This window comes from Mauremys mutica, chromosome 5 (genome assembly GCF_020497125.1).
Source record: "Mauremys mutica isolate MM-2020 ecotype Southern chromosome 5, ASM2049712v1, whole genome shotgun sequence".
In the NCBI taxonomy this organism is placed as follows: domain Eukaryota; kingdom Metazoa; phylum Chordata; order Testudines; family Geoemydidae; genus Mauremys; species Mauremys mutica.
This window is the reverse complement of record NC_059076.1, coordinates 93,570,984-93,597,528: the sequence shown is the minus strand read 5'-3', so window position 1 is coordinate 93,597,528 and position 26,545 is coordinate 93,570,984. Positions and strand designations below refer to the sequence as shown.

Below are 26,545 nucleotides of genomic sequence, written 5' to 3'. Positions count from 1 at the left end.
CAACTGTCACACCTAGCACCTGAATAATGACTTTGAGTTGTTTGTCAGACCCCAAATTATCTATAACCTCTCAAAAAAGCCTCTTAAAATCCTCATAATCTACATCCCCCAAACTAGGATCTCAAATGCCCATATCAACTACTCTCACCTACCCCAATCCTCCCATCTTTCCTTTCTCCATATGCTTCTCCATACATTCCTATGTCCCAAGATCTCTCAGCTCTTTTGATTCCTCTCCCCACCACATTGACCATGTCCTGAAATAGACAAATCCTCAAAGTCCTGTGGGGGTCTCACTCCCCCAGGTGAGAGGAGAGAATATCTAATGCCAACCCAACCTTCCTGACTCCACAGATAAGATGTGAACATGATCATATCTAGGGGAACAAATATTACTCCCTTCCTATCCCAAGAGATCTCTCAACCCTTTGTGATTCTCACCTTCCATTGATTTGTATTTCTAAATCCAACCCTGCTCTCCAGACACGAGAGAAGTGTACAGGTTTAAATGGAGAAATACAATGTTTCCTTGCCTTATCCTAAACTGCTTTGAACAGTGAGCCTTCCAAAAAACACTCATTCATAATCAAACTCTCATCCCCTTAAGAACTTTCACCATGAAGTAAAGGTTGCCTCATCCCAGCCTCTCCCACTGAAGCTGAATTTATGAACACAGAAATATAGTACAGAAACACAACCATTTATATCCTTACAAAAATCAGCATGACCCAATCTTCCATTTCAACCCCTAATGCCCATTGCAACTCTCAAACTACATGTGATGCTGAGCCAGAAAAGGTTAAGCAACTAAGAGGGTAAATGACCCAAATTCTACCTTTAAAGACATATTAGGAAAGTATGTAAGTGGTAATTAGGGCTGTTCGTTACAAGTAGCTAGCTAAGCAATGTAGCAATATTAGATACACAAGAGCTTTGAAATGAAAACCTGTATTGTTAGAGAATTAGAAAAAACAGTAATTGTATTTGTCTGTGTTTATCTTATTAGAGGTTAACAATGTAACCAGACGATTCCTATCACTATATTCTATTAATTCAGAGATCAAAAGAGGATTATTAACATTTAAATGAAACTTGGGTGTAATAATACTGTTGTCTAAGTTTGTGGTAAACTGTCTATGAACTGCTTAATGAATAATTACCTTATGTTAATCCACATAGTTGATTACCAGTGATGTTTAGGAAATAGAAGGCTACTTCAAAAGCCTATTGTTCATCCAAGGACTGCATGGTGCCCAGGAACTGTATAAAGGGCTCTTGAGACCTGATCCTTTTTATCTCAAATCGGCTTATGCTTCATTCAGGGGGTGCATGAGCTGCAAGACTGAAGTCTCCAAATTCATTTAGATCACCCTGATATTGGACATTGGACTAAACCTATGGGCTAATTATAAGAAATCTTTGCAACTCCAAAGCTCACCATCTCTACTATGAAACTGATCTCAGAACTGTATTCATGTCAGTATGTATAATGATCTTTTAACCAATACTCTCTCTCTTTTTTCTTCTTTTAATAAACTTTACTTTAGTTAATAAGAATTGGCAGTAAGCATGTATTTGGGTAAGATCTAAAATATTCATTGACCTAGTGGGTAATGTGTCCAATCCTTTGGGATTGGTAGAACTTTTTATATGATAAACAAGATTTTCAATAATCTTCATCATATTTAACTTGGCTGTCTGGGTGGAAGCCCAAGGCTGGGTTGCTTTAAGGGAACTGTGGTTTTGGCTTCTGGGTAACCAGTAAAGTATTGTAGAAGCTGTTTTGCTGCTGGCTTGGTAAATCTAAGTATTGAAATAACCACCAGTTTGGGGGATTGTCTGCCCCATTCTTTGCAGTTTTCTCTAATTAAGCAACCTCAGCATGGCTCCCCCCTGGGATCCCAGTCACACCACCTCTACTCCCAGCTTGTGGGATCACTTTAAAGGGACCATCGCCTTTGCAGCTAACAGACCCTGGAGGGCGGGGAGGGGGCGGGGAATAGGGGGCAAGAAATACATCTAGGAAGATCAGCTCCCACTTCCAGTCCAGGCTCTGTTTTTAGAAGTAAATGTTTAGTGCTTATGAGAGCCAAACTGGCAGCTCTGTGAAACATGCAGAAGTATTAGCGGTTATACAGAAGGTACTTCAAACTCTCTTCCTATTCAATCCTTGGCCTGTGCCAAATTGGCACCAATTAGACCTCTAAGAAATGGATTGATATCTGCAATTCATAGGCCACAGCACAGTTGGGATATGATAATGACTTTCAAGCAACAACAACCTGAGTGGAATTCAAAGCAGTCACCTCGAAGTGAAATGTTTCATGGTTGTTAGCTGCACTGCATGTCTTTTTGGAATATTTAACGTTTTAACACCTCTGGTCTTTTTGGTTAGAGTTCAGTGAGCAAATCAACTTTCTGACTGCTACTTGTGATCCATCATAACCTCTGTTTTTCAGACAATGGCCAGTGGTTAGCACAACTCTTTACTCAAGATATGCAGCTTCGTCTTTTACAATGGTCTACACAGAGATGAAAATAGATTGGTAAGGTTTGCCAACTCTTCAGCTGATTTTTCAATGTCAAGCTTTCTACTTGTAGATGGAACTCTTGAGTTCAATGTTAGTTCCATTACATGGCATCTAATTTCCCAAGAACCTATCTTCTAAATATACAGTCAACAGCTAAATCCCCATGATACAAATTAAATTATAGAAATTAGAATTTGTGATCAATTTCCCTGTCAATTACTCCCTAAAGTACATATTTTGTGCATGGGCTAGTCAGGTTTTTAAAAGACTTGAGAAATGGAAGTCAGGAGTCTATTCCACAGTCTAATAGAGCTCTCTTTTAGAATGATTTTCCTGGTATATAGCCTAAATAATATGTTTCTCACAATCTAGGCAAGTTTGCTACATTGTTCAGCTGATGACCTTGTAAGTTTTAAGACTGTGAATACCAGAGATGTTTGGTGTTTAAATACAAAGGCTGTACAACTAAACAAAATATGGGACAAAGGCTAAAACAATTAGCTTCTCAACAAAACTTGCCAACATCTGGTTCCTGAAAAACTAAAAGCATGCCTTAGGAGAGATGAGGAAGAGTAAAGGAACATATCTATCACTAGTGAACAGCTCTTAGAGGTACTAGAGTGGAGGTGGGAAGAGAAAATTAGAAAGGTTATTTAAAAAGAAGATATATGTACTGGATAACATTTTTGTTGAAAGTTGATTTTTACTGTGATAACTTAAGTTAAAGTCAAGTTTATTTTTCTTATTCAGTTTATGATCACATTTAGTCATGTAGGATGATTAAGGAAGTTTTAGAATCTGGGCATTTGTTAGTTCCATGGGAAAGGGAGCTGTTCATTCATGTGTAGCCCTATTTTGCTGGTTTTAGTTTTATCCTTCCTCTCTCTCTTTACATCATGACACCGAAGACACAGCTTTATTTTGCAGAAGTATAAACCTTTGTTTGAAATTGATGCTGGTGTCACTGTGAATCATCCAGTAGAGGGCACTGAGTAAACACAATGGAAGTCACCTTACATATAAAGAGTGTGTACTTCACTTCTGTAATGTACCCAACCCCCCATCAGTCCCCAAATGTAGACTTAGGCTCAGGTTTTGCAACTGGCATGATCATTTTTCCATGCAGCAAAATTACTTTATTTAATCACTTGTTTCAAGAAAAGCACTTTGGCCTTTGCCAGTAAGGTATAAAGATCCTGACTTTAAATGTGCATACATTTCTGGTACATGTTAACTGTGTCCGGCTGAAATAGGTCAGATTCACATACAATTAGGAAAAATAGGAAAAAGGGAAATCAAAGTAATTAAATTTGCATGTTTATTAATATCAAAGCATTTGAATTGGCATTAAATTTTAAACTGAAACACACAGTATCCTAAAAGGGGATGATAACTGAAAAGGGGAATGGCCTTGTTAGCGAAAAACATAGACCTTTTCATTATACAGAAATGTTTGCTTGAATGTCCCAAGTTTGGCTCCTTATAAGCCACAGAGAAGTTTTGTGGATGAACTCTTCAACCTGAGAGTTTTAGCAGAAAAGCTCCTTTACAAAGCCTAATTAAAAGCAGGTTTATGTCAGGGCCCTCCCTCACTCTGGTTTTTATTTTGGCCTTCTCTCCGTGTCAAAAGTCAAGTCTCAAAAGAGAAATGAAGTTCATTATTAAGTCAGAAGCATTTTTTCTCCTTCTTCATTCTAAGCCCAACTAAACATGTTTTAGGTTTTGGTTTGGCATTGTGCACCTCCAAATGAGATTTTATTTTATATGCACCTAAGGGTGAAATGTAAGAAGATACTGATCACAAGTCTGAACTTCGCCCTACACAATAAATAATCTGCGAAAAGTACAGTGCAATCCCACTTACATGCAATGGATTTGATATTGGGAACCAAATATTCTCAACAGATGGTGCTCACTCTGGAAATATTTTACAGCCATAAGAAGTTCACAATAAATTCAATGTCATCATCATGCAATATGGCAAATGTTTATGTAACCACATTATAAAAATGCATGGAATTGTACCATACAGACATGTAACAGAACCTTTCAGTTTGGAAAACTTTCTTCATTTGTAACTCCATGTAGCACTAATGTTGATAGTTTAACATACTGATTACTAAGTGTTCCTATTTTTCTACGTTACTGAAATTTTATAGTTAATAGTTGCATCTCATTTAGTTTCCTTACCCAGCTCTCTTGTTTAATATTTCATACTGTGCTAGCATTTTTAATGAAATACCCCCATCAGAATGCATTTAGCATCAGTAATACAGGAATTACAACAAACAAAACAAAACTTAAATGAAGGGGAAAAAAGCATACAGATTGCTATAAACATAGCAGGATTTTTTTCCTCCATTCTAAGCCTCTTAACTCACACCTAACCTACTAGACATGGCCAGAAGGGCCACATCTCCACTGCTGCCTGAAATACCAGTATAGTCATTACAATCCACTGTGATTTCAATGGAACATCAAAGAAGCATCATCATACACAGATGCAAGAAATAGTGAAGCAGCTAATCTCTTGAATTTATTACAGTTATCCTTGGCGGTATTATAATTGCGCAATAGCTGCTTTAGACTTCAGTGTGCTCTGCTTGCAGCCAACAGAAGAAACAGATTAAAAAGCATGATATTTGTAGTACTCGTTTCCAAGCACAAAATGTGGTGGAGCTTTCCAGAAGGGCCCTGAATGTTCACCAGATGTGAAGCACATATGGCACTTGGACTCAAGAGAATAATGCGACAATGAAGTTTAATCTAATCAATTCAATATGTAATAGTAATTGCACAAAGATGACATGCAAGTGTTTTAAAAACAACAAAAAATATGTAAATTGTTTTATAGTTCTTCAGGCCAGAAAAGCAGGTCACCTGGTATTACATAAATTTGTGCTTCCACCCTTCTTACAGAGTCCATCCGCATGAAATATATTACTCCCTCTGTGAGATAGCTATTTAAAATGATGTACCTCTTTTATAAAATATTGAATTCCTTCCTGATTATATACAACAAAACCGGTATTAAAGAAAGCCATCATCTACCCCAACAACTTTCATGCAAGTGGAACCCTTTCTTGCTGCACATACTGATAACACTGAAGAAAAAGCAAGGCAACTTTAGTACCACGAAGGATGCTTGACTAACAAATCTGGAGATTATAGTTCTCCTTTGATTTACTGAACAAGTACAGCCTGGGAAGTAGCAGTACAAGCTTTCCCACATGGCTCCATCTATCTGTCCCAACCAGGAAGTGAAAAGGTAGTTCGGTTTCCATGACCAATCTGTCCTTAGCATCTCTGCCAAAATTGCCAGCAGAACACAAGTAGCTTTTGTTATGTGGACAGCTGTCCAGTAGGAAACCCCCAATTTCACACAGGACACCAAACTCTTTGGGTAGTAATGTTTGTGGTCCAAATTTGATAGCCTTGTGTGGACTGAATTTGCATGGAGTTCAAGAGGACTTTTGTCAGCACAACAGCTACAAAGCTGGTTGAAATCTGAACCTATGGCCCAGAAGGCAAAGGTTCAGTATCCCATTATTAATTTTCTCAGCTACCGAATCCCCAAAAATGCATGGCAGCTCTCTGGGGTATAAATTCACAGGTGATGTGTATATTAAACCCTCTGCCAATTAAATCCAGACAGCTACACCATCAATACAATGGTAAATCTCTGCTCCTGAAATAAGCAAAAGGGGAAACAAAAATAATATGGTATCAACTTCCTTACTTACTTCAATCACTGATGTTCACTTCAAAAATTAGCAACTTTTCCCCCCCACTTAGGCTGTTGATGCCAAAGATGTAGTGAAAAGTAATGGATACCCTTTCAGGATTAGCAGCATCCTGGAGGATCAGTTCCAGCAGGGAAAGCTGCTTGCTTGCATCGCCTCCAGACCTGGACAGTGTGGCCAAGCAGATGGCTATATTCTGGAAGGTAAGGAACTACAATTCTACCTGAGGAAGATCAAGGCCAAGAAAGGCAAGTGACTGTACGATACACAACTACAAGACCAAATAAAACCCCCAGAGTCTTGTTATTTAAATAAACAAATAAATAAATAAATAAAGGGGGGGGTGAACCAATGGGTTGCTCTTAAAAAATCTGTTCTTTTCCTGTGGAAAAAAAGAAACTCATCCTTCAAATCCATAAATAAGACAGGCTCTTAATAAGACAAGCTGAAACAAGGTAGTATATTAGTAAGAGAATGGGAAAAGGCAATGTGCTATTTACTACCATCATTTACCGAAGTTTTACTCCCATGGAATAAATCAAAATCAACTAGACACTTCTGGTGCATGGTAGTGTTTTATGAACTAACTCATCTATCGACTATCACTACAACCAGATATTTTAACCATTCAGAAAATGACTTATCATTAATAGTCTAAGTTAGAAATGGATATAAACTAACTCTAAGAAAGCAAGATTATTACAGGAGTAATCAACACGCTACCCTTTCACGAAAGCAGTTTGCGCAAGAGCCATGAGGAGATACTAAACTTTTGTCAAATCCACTACGCTCCAATCTGTGAGTATGAGGGTATATATGCCAGTCAACTATCTTCATGATTTAACAGATACAGCTACACAAATGAACTACTGTCAGACTTTGTTAGAATATATGAGTTTTATATCTCAGAGAGTCACTATATTTCCAGAGCCGACCTGGCTAATCAGAATCTTCGTAACACTCATGGAAACACACTGTACTAGTTCTAAAGGTGCTAATACACAAAATAAACTAAGGACAGTTCCTTTAGAGGTTACTTACACAGAGGCAAACACCACAGTGACAGAAAGTCAGGCAGACCCACAAAGAGGAAATTTGATTTTTTTTTCCTCTTTCAAATTTGTTTCATTTTGTAATTGACCAAAACATTCTTACTAAAGAACTGCATTAAAAGGTAATAGACCAAATTCAAAAGCAGCTACAATGGCCCAATAAAGTTAGGTGGAGAAATTATCAGCAAGGTAGCATCAGCCTAAATATTGGAGGTCATACCCACGCCTAGGTTAAGTCTTCCCCTTTGTGCCCTCTGGGGCTGTTATCAAGTAGCTTAGATCAGTCCTTACATTGTTCTAAGTTGCACTGGGACCACACTGGCCCCCAGTCAGCCTTAGACACAGAGACACCTTTGTCCCCTCTAGAGTGTGCTTAATGTAGTTCTCATGCATCTCAGGGGAGTAAGCCAGGCACAGGAGGGCTGCAGAGAGCCCTTTGCACAGCTCAGGAAAGTTCAGAGAGATCGTCTGAATGCCTTATAGTGTTTGACTCACTATAACAAAGGAAGTTGCACAACTAACACAGGAAGTTGCAAGGACAGAAGAAAGAAAGAAAGAAAGAAAGAAAGAAAGAAAGAAAGAAAGAAAGAAAGAAAGAAAGAAACCTGTCTCCATTTCCCCAGGAAGTTCAAAAAATTTCTACTTGGGCAAATCTAGGAATCAATCCATAACACTTCATGTTGTTTGGCTTGTTTTATGTATTAGTTATGTACATGTGTATATATATCAATTATTTGTGTACTAGCAAGACATACATTTGTGCCTGGCCACCATTGTTTTCAGATTATTTAAATCCTCATATGTTACTCCTCTCTGAGATCAAGGGTTTTCTTTTGTTTAAGCAGTGAAGGCTCTGGTAATTTGTCCTGGGGAACAGAAAGTAGAAGCGTGGCTCCCCCAGAGATAGGACCCTGGCCAACCAAATTTATTCTGAAACACTACTTGCCCTGTCTACACTAACTGTATTAAGCCCTGTTTAAAATCATGTTAGCTAAAATGCATTAAAACAAGACCTCTTTTCCTAGTCTAGAGGAATTGAGGAATCCAACTTGACTGAATTTGCCCTCTAGAGAGACACCACACAAGCATAAGGGATGGATCTTTGGGAGGACTGTTTCAATGTCCACAAAGAACAGTACTGCAAAAATGGAAATCTGGCATAGTAGGACTGAAACCCAGTCACACTCTCTTTATGCTACCTTTGCTTTCTGTGGACCTTTTTTTTTCTTTTTTTCAGAGAACTCGTTCCACAGAAAGTGTAGACCAGAGCACACCCATAAACTGCCTTTTCAGTCCTCTTAAGGTGTGTCTTCACTAGGAAAATAGGTGTGTTCTTAACCTGAGGTAACTAAAACACGGTAAATTCTAGTGAAGACAAGGCAGTCTGTTTTCACACAAGTTAGCAGGTCAAGGTAAACTCAAGGCTCTCCTACAGCAAGCTGAGTTAAAAACTATGGGAAAGTCTAGGGTTTTTCTTGACTTGCTAACTTGTGTGAAAATTACAAACTGTCTTGTCTTCTCTAGGATTTTACCTCCAGTTAATTCAATACTCTGAAAAACTTTCCAAAATAATTGTTTGACAAAACAAACTCAAAATGAAAATTAGAACGGGTGTCTTCCTTTGGGCATTCTGTTACCAGGAGGCAAAAGGAACAACAGGGAATACTTTATAGTTGTGTTTGTTTTTATGGGACCACAAAGACCACATCTAAAGACACCATTTCTTTTCCATATTATACATTTACAAGATGTAGCTGGCCAGGGTTTTGGAATCCATCACTTTGTTAGCTCTGAAATATGTCCAATTCCTTTTTCTGTACATTTGGTAAGCCAAAAAACCTGGGTGGTGCATTGGACTCATTTTTCCTGTTTTCTGAAAAGTTTCTGTATTTTTGATCACTCACTACAACTTGTGGAATTCTTTAATTTTATACTAAGGAAAACTGTACCAAAGTTATTTAATAAAATTTACAATAATCTGTTTAAGAATATAGGGATTGTGGATCAGATTCTCCCACCTTTACTCCCATTGAGTAATACCTTATTAATTAAATAGAGCCATCAGTGGGATTACTCACAGAGTAAGAGACTACTGACACTGAGTAAGGGTGGCTGAATCTGTGTCTTTGTAAATTAATCTCTATAAAAATTCTAAACAGATTAATTTATGTACTTAGAAAACAACTGTTTTTAAAAAAGGTACATGGCAATTAGCTCCCTGTATCACTAATGTTCCCGTATTCCTTACCCCTGTACTTCATACAATCACAGTACTTGTCATTTGATCCCTATTAGTAAAATATTTAATAGAAAGTTAACAGTTAATAATACATCTGGGGGCACAGGGGCAACAGAGTAAGAGTGACATGTGATTGACAGGAGTATATAGACCTGTAACTCTCAATAGACATTCCCATGAAGCTGATGAATGTCTCCAACAAATCTCAAATGACTAATGTGGTTATAAAACTGAATCTTATATGGTACTACTAGAAAGCAAGTCATACCAATTGCAATATGACTTTCTTATGTTATTCAAGGGAATACTGACAAGAAAAATCTGTTAAATGCTTATTATTATAAAATAATGTATGTGTTCTTAACAGTTAGCTCCCCTAACAATCATTTATTTAATAAGACAATAATATTTTAGAGCACGTATTTTGTTTTGGTACACAGGAAATTCATTTAACAGCTCAAATTCACTTAGTACAGTCAGCATTCTTTTCCCAAGGCTTTTTACGTTTTATTGCTGTAAACATTTGTTCATTTAACAACGTTGTTTCTTCACTAGGTGTCAAGTATCAGAGGGGTAGCCGTGTTAGTCTGGATCTGTAAAAGCAGCAAAGAGTCCTGTGGCACCTTATAGACTAACAGACGTATTGGAGCATGAGCTTTCGTGGGTGAATACCCACTTCGTCAGATGCATCCGACGAAGTGGATATTCACCCACAAAAGCTCATGCTCCAATATGTCTGTTAGTCTATAAGGTGCCACAGGACTCTTTGCTGCTTCTTCACTCGGTGTTCACTTTAAAGGCTTTGCATGAATTCTATTTGGCTGCACAATATTTCTTCTTTTAAAAGAGAGTCACAGCTAGAGTACTTTTCATTTTCTAGAGAGGACTACAAACAAGCTGCTGCTCCATGGGCATAAAAGGACTTCCTAACATCTCATTATGAATGTTCCAATGCTGCATAATGAAATATATTTTCAGCCTCTGTCAAGTAGTTTTAGAAACCCTTAAAATAGTTTTCTTTAACCCTTTTATCACTAGAAACAGCTGCACCTATGTTTGCACTAAATATGGAGGAGTTATAATTCCTACTCCTATTTTTTTTCTTCAAGTTCAAAGACCTAGCAAGAGAGAAAAACAAATTCTTCTAAAGGTGAGAAATTAATTCATACCTAATAAAATGTTATCTATGGCTTAGATTTTCAAAAGTGACTAGTCATTTTGGGTGCCTCAATTTCTGGGTGTCCAACTTGAAATTCCTAGAATCAATGAATTTTTGATTTTCAAAAAGTGCTGAATATGATCTCTGGTGTGCAAAGCTGGGCACCCAAAAATTAAGGCATTTGAAGTATGTAGTGAAAATTTAGGCCATTATCTCTATTACAGAAGCACTTAAGTAGTCACAATTAACTCAGGGCCCTGTTTTGCTGGATGCTGTATAAACACATAGGAAGAGAGAATTCTTGACCCAAAGAGTTTACAGTCTAAATTAACATAAGATACAACAGGTGTGTGCAATAAACAAGCGGCAGAAATCTATGACAGGAGATGAGAGGGGACAGGATTGTGTGGGGCTGTACATTGGCTACTTGCATAAACTGCCAAGTTTTTTAAAAATCCAGTTATAAAAAGAATAGATATTAATGATACCAATAACATTGGAAATGCAATGGCAGAATGCAAAGATGGTTTAAATGGGTCTAACAAAACTATGCAAAATTCACAATATAATGTAAGAGTTATAGAAGTAAGAAGCTGAAGTAAGAAATTATAGTAAATGGCAAGGAACATTAAATATGTGATTGTTGTAAGGACTATTTTCTTTTCAGAAGCTATTGCCAAATTAAATTTGACAAACTTGTGCCTTTTTTATCTCTAATACTAAACTGAGTCAATATCAGTGCACATTATTTCTTAACCTGATTGCCCCAGTCTGCAGTTTAGCCAGCAACATGCCAAACTCCAGAAAAGGACCTTTATAATCAATATGACAGAATGTAATATTCCTGCACAGCAGAGTCACTCCATATGCAGTTTCATGGTTGAAAAATTATTGATCTAATGGCTACTCTCCTCTTCTTAAAATCAAGGTCAAATCTCACATAGCTGAGATATTAAAACTACAAAGTGGATTTTTCTGAAGTGTTTTTTAGAATGGAGATATTACTAATTAAGCTACATTTGATAAAACTTCATGGTGATTACAAGTATAGAAGACATAGTGGGTCAATGACCCACATAATAGATATCTAGACTGCGATGTTTAACCAGTATGTAAGTATTGACAATCAGGTACTTGACAATTGCAAGAATCTGGGATATTGAATTCTTTTAATCTCAGGAAATATATTTTATACTGGGTTTTTATAAATCCCAAGGTCAAGTGCAATACAAGGTTATGGGGTTTTTTTCCCTTTAGCAGCAATACAATATTTTTGAGGATACTTATTGGCAAACATTGCAGGCTATAATAAAGGCAGCTTGTCACACTGAACTTTATTATATTATAATAAACTCATTACACTGATTCTATAGAATAATAATGAAAGGCAAATAAATTTAATCTGTTCTTAATGCATACGAGTCCTAAAAACTACTTTTTTTTTCCATTCATTAACAGAGGAAGCAGACTCAGTGTTACTTTTTTCTCATGTGTTAGCAGTAGCTTTGTATCCATAACTGACTAATGAGCTGCGCAATGGGCCCTTAAGGATGTCAAGAATTCTTCACCCTAAATAGCGCTCCTGAACACTGTGCTCAGGCTTCGGATTCATATTCAGAGTGAATACTGTCACCCATGTCAATGATGAATATCACTTCCTTCAGGATGTACTGTAATAGAGGTATGTAGGTCCCAATCTTATAGTAAGCTCCACACAGGTGGAGTCCTATGTCCATGCAGCACAACAGGCAGAATCATGCCCTTAGTTTGCAAATTCCTTGGTACAGGGACAGTGTTTTCATGCGTATGTGCGGGTGTGCTGCCTACACACATAAATAATAACCATAATGTCACCTGTTTAAGTACTGAGCCCTCTTTCATCTTATGAGATGGGACAGAATCATAGCACTTGGTGGAATATCACTGCATACCTTTAATATTAACTTATATTTGTTATTGAAACATAAGAAAATAAGAACAGCCCTACTGGGTTACACCAAATGTCCATGTAGCCCAGTATCCTGTCTTCTGAGAGTGGCCAATGCCAGGTGCTTCAGAGGGAATCAACAGAACAGACAATCATTAAGTGATCTATTCCCTGTCATCCACTCTCAACTTCTGGCAAAATGGAGGCTAGGTACACAGAGTATGGTGTACAATGCATTTAAACACTAGCTATAATGTAAAATGTTCATCTGTATTATAGTTTTTTCCACTCCTTTTTCCTTAGCTTGCACTATGGCATTCACAGGAGAGAGAATGATGTCATTTTATTAACCTCATAACTTTCCTGTAGGAGAGGAATAAAAACATTGGAATGACCAGCTGGCAGTAAGTTTCTGTTTTCTCTTTTTCAAATATATATGCACAAAATTTTATTTTTTCAATAAGCTTAGCAGAACAAAAAGCCCACTATTCTGCCTTTCAAAACATTTTGTAAGATAAAGAACAAAGTAAATAAAACAAACGTTAAAACAACTAATTATGTTGTGGACTCTGAGACCATGAAAATATTGTACCCTGCTAATGTTTATCTGTTTAGGTACTTCTCTAGCTCCCATCACCACAGTATTTGACTTAGTCACATCACCAGGAGACACTAAAACCTAACACTCTACTAAAATAACCTAATTCCTGAGCTGGCCTGGAAGTTTAACAGCCGCATAATGCAGTGTCAGACATACAGAATAAGAGTTCTGGTTGCAGTCTTGATCCGCTATTCCTGGTCCTCAGAGGCTGGAGGTATCTTGCCTCTCTGATGCCCCACTCTTGTCTACTAAATACTGGCATTGATAGATTTTGAAGAAAAGGGAGCTCCAAGCTCCCTGATGTCACTTCCAGCAGTGAATGGTAGGTGGGGTAGAGGCCAATGGCTCTGGCACCCAGGAATCTATGATTAATTGTTATTGAATTATGATGGACTCACAATGTGCCATGTAATGTCCACACACAGCAAGACACAATCCCAGCCCAAAGAGCTCGCCGCCTAAGTCAGGTGGTAGACAAAAGCTGGGGGAGTTTTAGTTGGTCATGGATCCTAAGGTTAGCCAAATAACAGTCATGTTTTAAGTATAGACAAACCCTTAGATTACATGACTTACACAGTAGTACACAACAAAACCACTGATAGAACTTAGATCAGACCACAGGAGTAATGGCCCCCTAGTCCAGGGTTGAGTCTACTGATCCAAGTGCTTTGCAAAACAACATTACTGCACTTTTAACTATTTTGTTTCCCATTTTACAACAGAATAAAGCATATAACAAGACCTAGTATTATTTGGTGATTCTTACACAAAAGGACTGGGTTAAAAGGGAACTTCTTTTCCTTGTTTTGGGCCGTTTAGCTCTAAATGTAATATTGTTTTAGTTTAACAGTTTTGTTATGTTGAATTTTACACTTCTTACCATGAGTTTATCCCAAAGCTATTATAACAGAGAAGAACCTCCTCCTACTAAAGAGGGATCTCCCTTTAAAAAACAAAAAAATTGTGAAAACAGCTGTTTGCTTTCAGCATCTATGGTCTGCCATGTTTGAAAAAAAAATTCAGTAATCTCCTGCTAATAAAATGTTTCCTCTGAAGAGTAACACAAAAATATAAGTGATATATTGTAGAAACAAGAAGCTTTGCTTTTCCAATTCAAATTATTTTCCAAGCATAATATTTTTAAACATCATAGATAACAATCTCTTTTCCAGTGTATGAGTCCAAATATGGGGATACACTCATAGGTGAGAAAGATGGCAATTTAAATCCACTTCATTTACTAGATATATCTACATAATAAAATCTGCACTGGATACTTCTGACTCAGGAGAAAGTGTGAAGAACAACTATGTCATACAATGTCAGTAGATGCATTTAACCTGCTGTCAGATAGAAATTACACCAGTAGGAGTAAAACTATTTTTATGACTCAACAAGATGTATTTGTCAAGCCAATCTATATTAATTTGTGGTCAAATTACATCTGCCCTTTCTAAACTTTGTTCTAAATACAGCAGTAAAATGTTAAATGCTAATAGGGCTGTATTTTTTGCAGGAAAAAATAGATATTTTAAGCCGCCTAAATGTATTTATCCACCTATTATATTTTAGAACAAGTTTCTGCAACCCTTACTCATCATGAATAATCCTTCCCTTAGAACAGTCTCATTGAAACATATGGGACTACTCATGGAATAAAGTGCTAGTCACTGTGAATCAGGGTGGCAGATTCTGGCCATTAATACATACTTTAGAATCTTTTGGGCTAGTGTGTGCCAGATGAACACAGCCCGTAGTAAGGGGTAGTGTTTTGCTCTGCTGCCCCCGGGGCATCCCACAGAAAGAATTAATAGAATTAAAGAAATGTAGCGCTGAAAAGGACATTGAGAAGTCAACAAGTCCAGCCTCCTGCCCTGAGGCAGGACCAAGTAAATCCTAGACCATCCCTGACAGATGGTTGTTCAACATATTCTTAAAATCTTGCAATGATGGTAGGGTGACCAGATGTCCCAATTTTATAGGGACAGTCCCGATTTTTGGGTCTTTTTCTTATATAGGCTCCTATTACCCCGCACCCCCGTCCTGATTTTTCATACTTGCTGTCTGGTCACCCTAAATGATGGAGATTCCACAACCTCTCTTGGAAGCCTGTTCCAGAGTTTAACTACCCTTATAATAGAAAGTTTGTCCTAATATCTAACCTAAATGTCCCTTGCTGCAAATTAAGCCCATTACTCTTGTCCTGCTATCAGTGGACATGGAGAACAACTGATCACCAACCTCTTTATAACAGCTCTTAACATATTTGAAGACTGTTATCAGGTCCCCACTCAGTCTTCTTTTCTCAAGACCCACCATACCCAGCTTTGTTTCCTCACAGGTCAGGTTTTCTAAACCTTTTATCATTTTTGTGACTTTCCTCTGGACTCTCTCCAATTTATCTACAACTTTCCTAAAGTGAAGCACCTGGAATTGGACGCAGTACTCCAACTGAGGTCTCAACAGGGCTGAGCAGCCCGGGACAAATACTCCCCAGAACAATATTAGCCTTTTAAGTAACTACATCACATTATTGACTCATATTCAATTTGTGATCCACCATAGCTCCCCCACCACACACATATCCTTTTCAGTAGTAGTGCCACCTAGCCTGTTATTCCCATTTTGTAGCTGCGCATTTGATTTTTCTTTCTGAAGTGTAGTATTTTGCACCTGTCTTTACTGATTTTCATCTTGTTGATTTCAGATCAATTCTCCAATTTGTCAAAGTCATTTTGAATTCTAATCCGGTCCTCCCAGGTGCTTGCAACCCCTCATCTGAAAATTTTATAAGCATACTCTCCACTCTATTATCCAAGACATTAATTGTGTGCTCACTCTGCCGTGCTCCAGACAGTGATAATTTCCAAAGGGCCTGTATGAGTTAAGCCACCCACTTTACACTACTTGCACCTAACTCCCTTAGACTCTTTTGAAAACCCCTGCTGTATCCAAGCTAAGCAGGATATAGCCTGTTCACTATACCATCTACTCTTAAAGTTCAGTGGTAGCATAGATAGAAATATAAATTACATATTGCTTAGAGTGTCACTTCCAACAAGAAGTTGAAAGAAATTGTCAGTGACAATATGAATGTGTGAGGGAACAAATTAATATCACATTCTGCTAATGGTGGCTTTCCCTATTAAATCTCACCCACTCAATATGTAAATTACACAAGCTTACACTCACATAAAGGTATACAACTTACCACTTTAAGTCATCTCTGAATTTGACTATGTCTTGGCTCCAGAAGCCCATTATTTATCATTATTATTTTAAAGCTTAATAGTGATCCTAACCAGTGACATAAATCTATGCTGTCATCTTGCAATTTAGTATGCAAATGTTCCAATCCCAATTCAAAGTATTTTATATACCTTCATCTGTAATATTTAATTTTGTACCTACATTATTATTAGATTAAAAACTACAAACATAGTAACTGTGTAGTTTCCCATTCTTTTAAATAGCTTGAAATGTATGAAAAACAAAAGTTCAGGAGGTAGCTTTTTAATACTATCATATAGCCCAAACAAATTATGCAAAAATAAAATTGGGCAAAAATATTTAAAACTAACTATGTAAAAGTTACATTGTTTACTTAGTATAAAGTTAAGTAAGCTTATATAATATTGTACCTGCAAAAGTAGCCTTTCAAAGGCTAAGAAGCTGTCCCATTTGGCATTTTGGGGGTGTTTTAAAGCCTGGATTGTGGCCAGCACAAGCTGTAGAAGTCCACAGTGGTTCCTGAGAGCTTTGGAATTGTTTTTGAAAAGCTTGATGTATGAACTGAGCTGTTCTGGGGTGACTCTTCCTGTTAAAAGAAAAACAGAGCATACTACCAACATTTCATGACGGTGAATAATCATAAATAGCTGAACAAACATTTTTAATGACGATGGATTATATTTATGCGGTGCTTTTCATTCAGAAAATAAGCTTCACGGCTATGGGCCTGTTCCTGGTTCCATTGCAGTCAACAGGAATTTTGCCCTGAGTGTTAACACTAGCAAGTTTGGACTGCATAGTTCTTTTCTACAGGAATCACTTCATCCATGATTGAAGTGCAGTCATTTTAGATAAGGCACTTGGCTGATATTTAACAACATACAGCAATGCCAAAGAGCAATTTAAGACACAAAGTGAAAAGTAACTTCTCTCATTCAAACATATGGGGAAATTTAAGTAAGCTACCAAAATCACTCCAATACCTCTCCCGGACACTGGGCTAACACTTCTACTCTTGGGAAAATTACGGTGGGAATTTTAATGAGCACATGCAGAGGGCTTCTTAGTCTTACACCTTGTCCATAACACTGCACTGTCCAGCAGCACAGTGTCCCATGGCACCTGGCTAGGACAAAATTTGGCTCAGTATTGACTTAAAGGAAGAGTACAACTTACTAAATCACCAGTATCATTTCCTGAAACACATCACAGAAGAGAAACCTCCAAGGGATCTGACCTTTCTCAGCTTATGTGAGTTGAGGAGATCACTGAACAAGACAGTATGATTTCATCCATTGTCCATATATACATGCATTAGTACCCAGTAGACAATCATCTCCTTAATGTATGGGAACAGTGTGGATATCCTTTACTGTATATATTAAGAACTTTCATATAGTTAATCCTGAAATAAATATTATTCTATAAAATATTAAAGTGTAAATTATATTGCTTTGTAAACCTAAAAAAACCCACCACAGTATTTTGCCCTGCGACCAGGTGTAAGCTGCACTATAGTACCCGATCCCCAGGGAACAAGGTGTGAAATCTAAGTTTCTCCTCTCCTTGTGCAAGTGCTCAAGGGGAGATCTATAAGATCTGACCTACTCTAAGAGCATTACCCCTTGCTGATAACAGGTATCATCAATGTGCACAGCTGAATCATTCTGAACATGTGTGGGTTAACTGCAATGCATAGACCAGGATACACCATGCTTGTACATTCTGAACATGTGTGGGTTAACTGCAATGCATAGACCAGGATACACCATGCTTGTACCATTTCATGGCATATTATTAGCAATAAGTAATTTTCTAGTGCAGACCAGGCCTAAGAGTGGTTTGGAAGATCAAATTGGGAGAATACTTGGTATAGTATTGGTATTATAGTAATAGTTAGTTAGGGCTCCAGACCCTGGATCATGGTAGTCAGCTGAAATGAAAGTATTATTTATGTTATCTTGATTTTTTTTTTATAATTTATAATCTTCCTTAAGGAAAGGACCCTGGTGATGGCAACTGTATCTTTTTTTTCCTGTTTGGCCACTTCACCAGTTTATGGGACCCCTCATCTCTTTTCTTCTCTCTAATGCCTTGTTTACACTGCACAGTTTTGTCAGCAAAACAGTGGCGACAAAACAGTGGCAGCATACACACTACAATGTTACTTTTGTTGGCAAAACTCTCCTGTTTTTCTGACAAAAAACCCCCACCTCGACAAGAGGCAAAAATCTTTCAGCAACAAAGTTAAAGCGACAAAGCGTCAATGTAGACAAAGCTGCCGTTTATGTCACCATCACTGGCTTCCCCCAGTATCCCACAATGCCCGCTGTGACCACTCTGCTCGCTATTTTGAACTTGGCTGCCCTGCATTCCAGCTACACAGGCACGTGCCCCTCCCCTTTCAAAGCTTCGGGAAGTTCAGATAGCTGAGCATATGGCAGCAACCAGCAAATCATTAATAGGGAATCCTGCCCTCTCCGGCACTAGGAACACAGTGGCAGGTAGGCAGGGACTGCATGTGTGGGTGTGTGCTTCCATCTGCTGTCTGAATTTAAAGAGACAGCATGCCAACACACTCCTCCTCCCCCAACACACACACTCTCCTCCTCCCCCCCCCATCCCCCACATTTCAGTTGAAAAGCGCCTGGCAATATAGTAGGAGGCCTATGGAACGAGAGGATTAAGAAACCTGCATCATGTGACACTGAACCTGCACCATGAGGCATTGCAAACCCTTCCCAAAGCTCCCTGTGTCCAGTTGCACAGCGGGATAGCTACCCACAGTGCACTGCTCTCTGTGTCAATGCAAGAGCTGCTAATGTGGATGTATTCTGCCAATACAAGGAGCATAGTGTAGACAGTGTTTTAATTAAAGCAGTTGCTGTATGTCAGCATAACTTTTATTGACAAAACTCTGTAGTGTAGACAAGGCCTCAGATTTCTTCACAAAGATACAATCTTGAAAGGACTTTCTTTTAATCCCAGTGATTCTAAACAGCAAGCACTGGAGATACAGCTCTCCAAATGTATCTTTAAAATATGGAAAGCCATTAAAACAAAAAAATACAAACTCTTTATAGGAAACTTAACTCAAAACATCAAGGCAAAAAGTCAGCAAATTAACACATTACTCATGCTGACAAGGCTTTAGTGGGACGAAGAGCTGACAAAAGAGTTCTACAGTTAGTTCACATAGCCTAAAACAGCAACCTCAGCCATATGTGTTTTTAGACTAAACACTGGAACTTTTAGTTGTGTTTTATTTCTTTTAAAGCTTTGTCAGGCAGATTTAGATGGTGATTGGAAAATGTCACCTCATGATGCTTTGCAACATACCTTTGATAAAGAATACATTTTTACCTTTAGCAGTCATGATATATAGTAGCTCATTCAAAATCTGATAACTTGCTACAATTGAGAAAACATGAAGCTGCAAGTCCTTCTCTCCTCCCCCACAATATAGTCAAATATGGGGATCATCAAGACCTCTGATTTCAAGTTAGAAAAAATAATTTAATCTCATTCTATTATTAATACTATTCTTTATACAAATGAATCCAGATGACTTATTGGGTCTGTTCCTTTGCGATCCATTCAGCATTTTTTAATGTACAATATCTCTGTTAGTGCTAGAATAGTAAAAAGGGAAAGTTCCACAGCACATGAAATCAAAGGGTGAAATCCTGGCCCCATTAAGCCAATGGCAAGAGTTCCACTGAATTCAATGGAGCCAGGGTTTCATCTGTAATATTTACAATTTCCATACATTTTTCTGTATATCTGCCTAAAGTGTGTGTACCCCCCTCTGACGACTCCCTCCTCCCCCTCTGCTTCCATTTCTGCTCCTTTTTTTCCATACTCAGCTCCAGAACCCTGGACTTATGCAGAACTTTGCTGCTTTTTGGACACAGGCATCTGACCACAAGGAACAAATTGCAGGATCAGGACCTATATTAGGCTAGCAAAGTAGCTGCCTAATTCTAAAGTCCTCCTATATAATGGAGGTAGAGTCCATACTGTCTTTCTAAGGGATACAAATAAGTTAAGAATATCCTTTCTTGCACAAAAGTTAAAAACTAAGTAGAGATTAGGAAGTGAACTTTGACAAGGGATACAGCAGGAGGCAACCATTTATTTATGTTTGTAAAACAAACAAGCACTCATCTCAGACTCAGGCCGCCGCTGCATTCAGATATTTATTATGAAAATTAATAGACTGGATTAAATCCTACTCCAGCAATAAATATACAAACATGCCCTAGTAAACATGGTAATAAATGAAAATGTCTCTCCAGAAGGCAAAATAACAAAGACAATACCTCCAAACCTCAGCCCACCCACTTCCCAAATGCCTGGGAAGAAAAAAGGGGTTTTGCAATATGTCTGAAATGTTAACGGATCCAAGCTCTGGAAGAATGAGGAGAGTAAATTCCAGTCTGAGGACCCCTCTCAAAGAACATCTTAACAGCAATTTTGTTGTTTGGAGTGAAGGAGAATCAGCTCAAGAGCCTCTGATGATCTCAGCTTTGGCTGTATGTCCAAAGAAAATCATCTATTTCCCACAAAACTGGGCCCCAAAACTTTTAGGACCATGCAGGCTAAAACCAACACTTGAATTCCACTTGGAAATTACTGGGCATCAAATGAAGATCCCAAAACTACAAGTTATACAAGCCTCATAGACAAACAATAACTTCTGTTGAAATAATTTATTTTTTTCCTTTATCAGAGTTGTGTTCAAATAACTTTATAACAGCTTTGAAAACAACAGGTGCAAGAATATACATTAAAGATAAAAATATTAAATGCACAAATAATGACCTACATTAGCTTGAGGTGGAGTGAAAAGGGGGAAGTGATTTGTCTTCCAGGAATAAACCCTTGTACAATTTTTTAAAAAGCGTAATATTAAACATATTTGGGCAAAAACTCTTAGACTATACAAATAAAGTAATGACAATGTTGGAGGCTTGGTCTAAAGTTTATGGTGAAGAAAGACTAGTGGAAGAGTAGCAGATGATTCAGGGAACTCATAATGGAACAGAAAGACTTTCACCTCAAAGTTAATGGTTTGAATCCAGTTCAGCTTAACAATGAAAGCTGTAACTTCTTAGCTGTTCTGTGAATAGTCTGTGTGAAGTTAATGTATTCTAGAAGTATCTACCAGGTCTCTACAGAGGTACCTCAGCTTATCAGCCTTCCATCAATTAAACAAAATATAACACTTAACACCTCCTGCTCACTTAAAAAAACCCTCCTATTCTATATTACTGCTTAAAGATAGATCAAAAACTTGACCAAAAATACCCAAGCCATTCTTATATTGCCCTCAAACTCTGGCTCTTCTCTGGAGTCTACTCCATCCATGGCTGTAGAAGTACACTCTGAAGTCCTTAAGAATACTTTCCTGCAGAGGAAAATCTCTCTCTTCCCCCATAACAGTAATGCTCCATCGGATACAGGAACACAGGAAGGGAGACAATCCCTCAGATAACATGTTCCCATACCAAATGGAGGATTAGAACTAGAACCCCAAGTTCCCTCACAACTTAGCAGGAATCCAGTACAGAAAATGGAGCACTGATCTTCTGTGCTCAGAACGCCTTATTCAATCTGCACTGACTGACATACTGAATCCTTTTCAGGGGTCGCCCTTAAAGTGCAATGCAGCAATTTAGCCTTAACGTTACACACACATGGCCCAGTGGCAAGGTCCCCATGGAAAAGGCAGAGTCACAAGTTTTGTCCCATCAAAAGAAGCACTGTACACCACAACTGTCATCCAAAATGTCTAGACACAGCAATGGGCCCAACAGCGACAGAGCCTATGGGACACAGAGTTGACCTCAGTTGGTGTAGCAGATCTCAGTGTGATTCCTAGAAGAAGGCAGGCATATCAAAACACATCACCACAACAGGCATCTATTCTGGCATCTCAGCAGAAACACCATGAAGTGACAGGGCAGAGAGACTGTGCTACTCTTTCTTATCATTCAGATGAGCGTCTACAGAGTTTGCAGATTCATTTCTAGGAGAACAGAGAACTGTTCTACTTTGAGCTTGGCTAATTCTTGCTCTGTGATCTCAGCTGCATGTTATCTTCCTTCACTGGGCTTCCGTTTCCTTACTTGTAACATGAAGTTAGTAGCTTAGCTATCCCATACGGATGTTGTATAGCTTAAGAACGTAAGAATGGTTAAGACAGATGCTGAGAATGGGAGACACGGGACGGCTCACTTGATGATTACCTGTTCTATTCATTCCCTCTGAGGCACCAGGCATTGGCCACTGTTGGAAGACAGGATACTGGACTAGACGGATCTTTGGTCTGACCCAGTATGGCCAGTCTTATGTTCTTATGCATTTAGTGGGTAAGCTGAGGGGCATTTTCATCAAGCAGCTGAGGGGCACTTGGGGAAAGCAGATAGTTAGGTACTGGCACAAAGAAGGGTGGTTGGCCCTTCTAAAGGGAGATAGGTCTCAGCCTACCTCTGGTGCAGCTGGTTTGCCTCCCCAAATGAATTAAATCACATGCCAGACAATCATATGACTAAACCAGTCTTCTGTTGGGGGAGGGCGGATAGAAAAAACGGTGTGTGGATAGCCAAAGGGTGATTGCAGTGTGAAGCTGCAGGAAGTCTCCTGCACTGGTCCCTGAGGAAGGGAACTGTGGCTAGGTAGAAAGATACTGCTGGAAGTTTTGTTTTCCTTCTGTGAGTAGGCAAAAAAGGCAGAGCAGACTTTGTATCTTCTTTAACAACTTACAGAACAGTTACACACGGTACCTCTGGGAGGAAGGGCTGTGCCCATTTTAAGACTAGGGTGGAAGATCTTTTTGAGCTTATTTTGAACTTTACATAAATAAAACTAGACCCTAAGAAAGGCTGTTATTAGACTTGTGAAAGTCTTTTTTTCCAAGGAACCAAGAGGGGGAAATGAAGCAGGCTGCTGCAGAGCCACCCCTGGCCATGAGGAGGCATTCAGAAGGAGGCTGTCCTCTTACATATACATAAATAAAATTATATACTTTCCTCTGCATGTGCTTTTTAATCATGGTTTTAGAAGCAACTGAAGTGGAGAAGCCAGAGTTGCAAAATTTAAAGTGAAATTAAGTACTACCTATGTCTATAAAATGACTGGAAATCTACAACATTGCTTGGCTGAGCCATCTCCTAGCTTGTTTTGAGTGAAAGGGTGGAGCTTGGTTGTGAGCAGAGCCTGGAAAAGTACCAACACATATTATTCCTGCGCTGACCCCTGGAACCCAGAGGTGGGTACAAGCCCCTGAGATCCCAGACAGCAGCAGGAAAGCCAGGTGCCATGAAGGGGGTTCCAAAGAGGATGGATCTAGACTATTCTCAGTGGTACCAGATAACAGAACAAGGAGTAATGGTCTCAAGCTGCAGTGGGGGAGGTTTAGGTTGGATATTAGGAAAAACTTTTTCACTAGGAGGGTGGTGAAGCACTGGAATGGGTTACGTAGGGAGGTGGTGGAATCTCCTTCCTTTGAGGTTTTTCAGGTCAGGCTTGACAAAGCCCTGGCTGGGATGATTTAGTTGGGGATTGGTCCTGCTTTGAGCAGGGGGTTGGACTAGATGACCTCCTGAGGTCCCTTCCAACCCTGATATTCTATGTTCTATGACCTCTAGGAAATGAGCTGACTGAAAAAATATATGCCCAGAGGATTTCAGTTGGCTTTTTAAAATGCACACATCCTCATTTAGCATTAAGTCATGTGTTTTCAGACATTCTTGAGTGCTTCATCAAGTTCTTGGCAAGTTGTTCCAAAGACAAGCATGTCATTGCAATAGGTCAGTACATTATTCACAGGACTGATTATCTGTCTGATAATGCTTTGGACAATTTAAACAGCTGAGTATACTTAAAGGATCACCTTGGGCATGGTGCAATCCAATATGAGTGGAAATCATGATGATATGGATTAGGGCAGGGGTCAGCAATCTACGGCACACATGCCAAAGGTGGCACGAGAGCCCATTTTTGATGGCACATGGCGGCGGGCTGAGCCGCTCAGCTCACCGCCACTCTGGGGTTTCTGCTGCCGGCTCCTGCCAGCCGGGGTCCCACCACCGGTCCCACTCAACAGGAGCCAGCAGGCAAAACCCCAGAGTGGCGGCGGGCTGAGCTGCTCAGTCACTGCTCTGGGGTTCCCGGTGTTGGCCCCTTGCTAGCCGGGGTCCCCGCTGCCGGCCCCACTCAGCGCCCGCTGCTGGCCTGGGTGAAGGAACCCCAGGCTGGCAGTGGGCTGAGACCCCAGCTGGCAGGAGCTAGCAGCCGAAACCCCCAGAGCGGGGGCGGGCTGAGCCACTCAGCCCACCGCCACTCTGGGGTTCCCACTGCTGGCCCCTTGCCAGACAGAGTCCCCGCTGCCGGCCCCACTCAGTGCCCGCTGCCGGCCTGGGTGAAAGAACCCCAGGCTGGCAGCAGGCTGAGACCCCGGCTGGCAGGAGCCGGCGGCCAGAACCCCAGAGTGGCAGTGGGCTGACCCGCTCAGCCCGCCGCTGCTCTGGGGTTCCGGCTGCTGGCCCTTTGCCAGCTGGGGTCCCTGCCGCAGCCCCACTCATTTTGCTTCCAGTTGGAGTTCCAGCACAGGCCTCCTGCCAGACAGGGTCCAGGCTTCCAGCCCTGCTCAGCCCTACCAGCCGCCAGCTCCACTCACCTCAGCTACCCATCTGGGGTTCCAGCCGCTGACCTTCTGCCAGCCGGTTAACAATTGACCACTGAGAAGCCTGTGTGCAGCTTAAAGTATCCAAATACGTGCCAGACATTGGAAAACTCAGCAAGGAAAAGCAAGGGCAAGGATCACACTGAACTGATAAGATCTGCTTTTAATTTAATTTTAAATAAAGCTTCTGAAACATTTTTAAAACCTTGTTTACTTTACATATAACAGTAGTTTGGTTATGTAATATATAGACTTATAGAGAGACCTTCTAAAAAACGTTAAAATGTATTACTGACACACTAAGCCTTAAATTAGAATGTATAAATGAAGACTCAACACACCACTTCCAAAAGGTTGCCGACCCCTGGATTAGGGGTATAGTTTGTGTTGCTATAACACTTTTTGAAGTAGGGTCTTGATTCCAATTCCATAAAAAATGTAGTGTGCAGGTCCATCCAGATTCAGTGTCATATGATGGTCCACTTTAAATGTTACATTTGGAGAATGCATGACCACACAAATGTGCATTGCATCTTCGTTTTGTGCTCTGAAGACATCTATAGCTTTAGAACCCCACGGGGTAGATCTTTTTAATAATGTCTTGCTTTTGTATTTTTCTTGTTCCTTTCAGATAGTTCTCTCATTCTCTTCTGTGTTCTGGACTACAGGTGTGTCTGTCTTACCTTTGTGTAAATAAATCTGGAAGTCCTTTATTTTTTCCCCAAGTTATGAAACATGGTGAGGTACTTTACTAGGAGACTTAATACCAACATCCATAGTGTTTTGGTCAACGAAGATATTTGCCACCTTTTTTATTATGCATAAGGAACAACCTGACAGAGGTATCAGTATTTCCACATAGGAAATCATTTGGTGATGTAGAGTATAGGTTTTGCAGTTGATCCTCCCTTTGTCACTTATTTTGAACAAGCCCAGGCGCAACTCTCAGCAGAACATGTTAAATCTTTGTCTTTGAAACCGGTCTGGTTTTGTTCTGCAGATAAAGATGATGCATTGTCTAAATCAGTTTTACAGTTGACCCAGATTATCAGTGGCTCCATGCTTGTGTCTATTAATTGCATATTTGTTTTGGGGCATCAGCCCTTTCATCTTGGTAGGCTGTTAACACAAAGGCAACAGCTTCTTCTTCAGACTTTAGGTCAGTCCTTACATAGTGAATTTTTCTGAAAACTGCATTTTCTCTGTGTCCCCTATGTGAAAATCAGAAGTTTGAAAATTTGTGATGACATGACTGTCAGTTGGCTTCTTGCTGTGACATACTGACCCAAGGTGCTCTCTCTCTCTGCTAGCCACTGTACACTGCAGACCAGCAGAGACAGCCATTTACCCAGAAGGCTTAAAATCAAAATAGA

At 39.4% G+C, this 26,545-nt stretch overlaps 1 protein-coding gene across 1 annotated transcript in view; it reads right to left on the bottom strand.

The window, feature by feature from the left end:
• The window catches only part of SCFD2 (sec1 family domain containing 2), a 300,890-nt gene that overhangs the window by 194,612 nt on the left and 79,733 nt on the right, over positions 1-26,545 (bottom strand). The window contains exon 4 of the mRNA XM_045018575.1: positions 16,894-17,069. Coding sequence (XP_044874510.1) covers positions 16,894-17,069 — 176 coding nt within the window. The remainder of the gene's footprint in view (positions 1-16,893; positions 17,070-26,545) is intronic.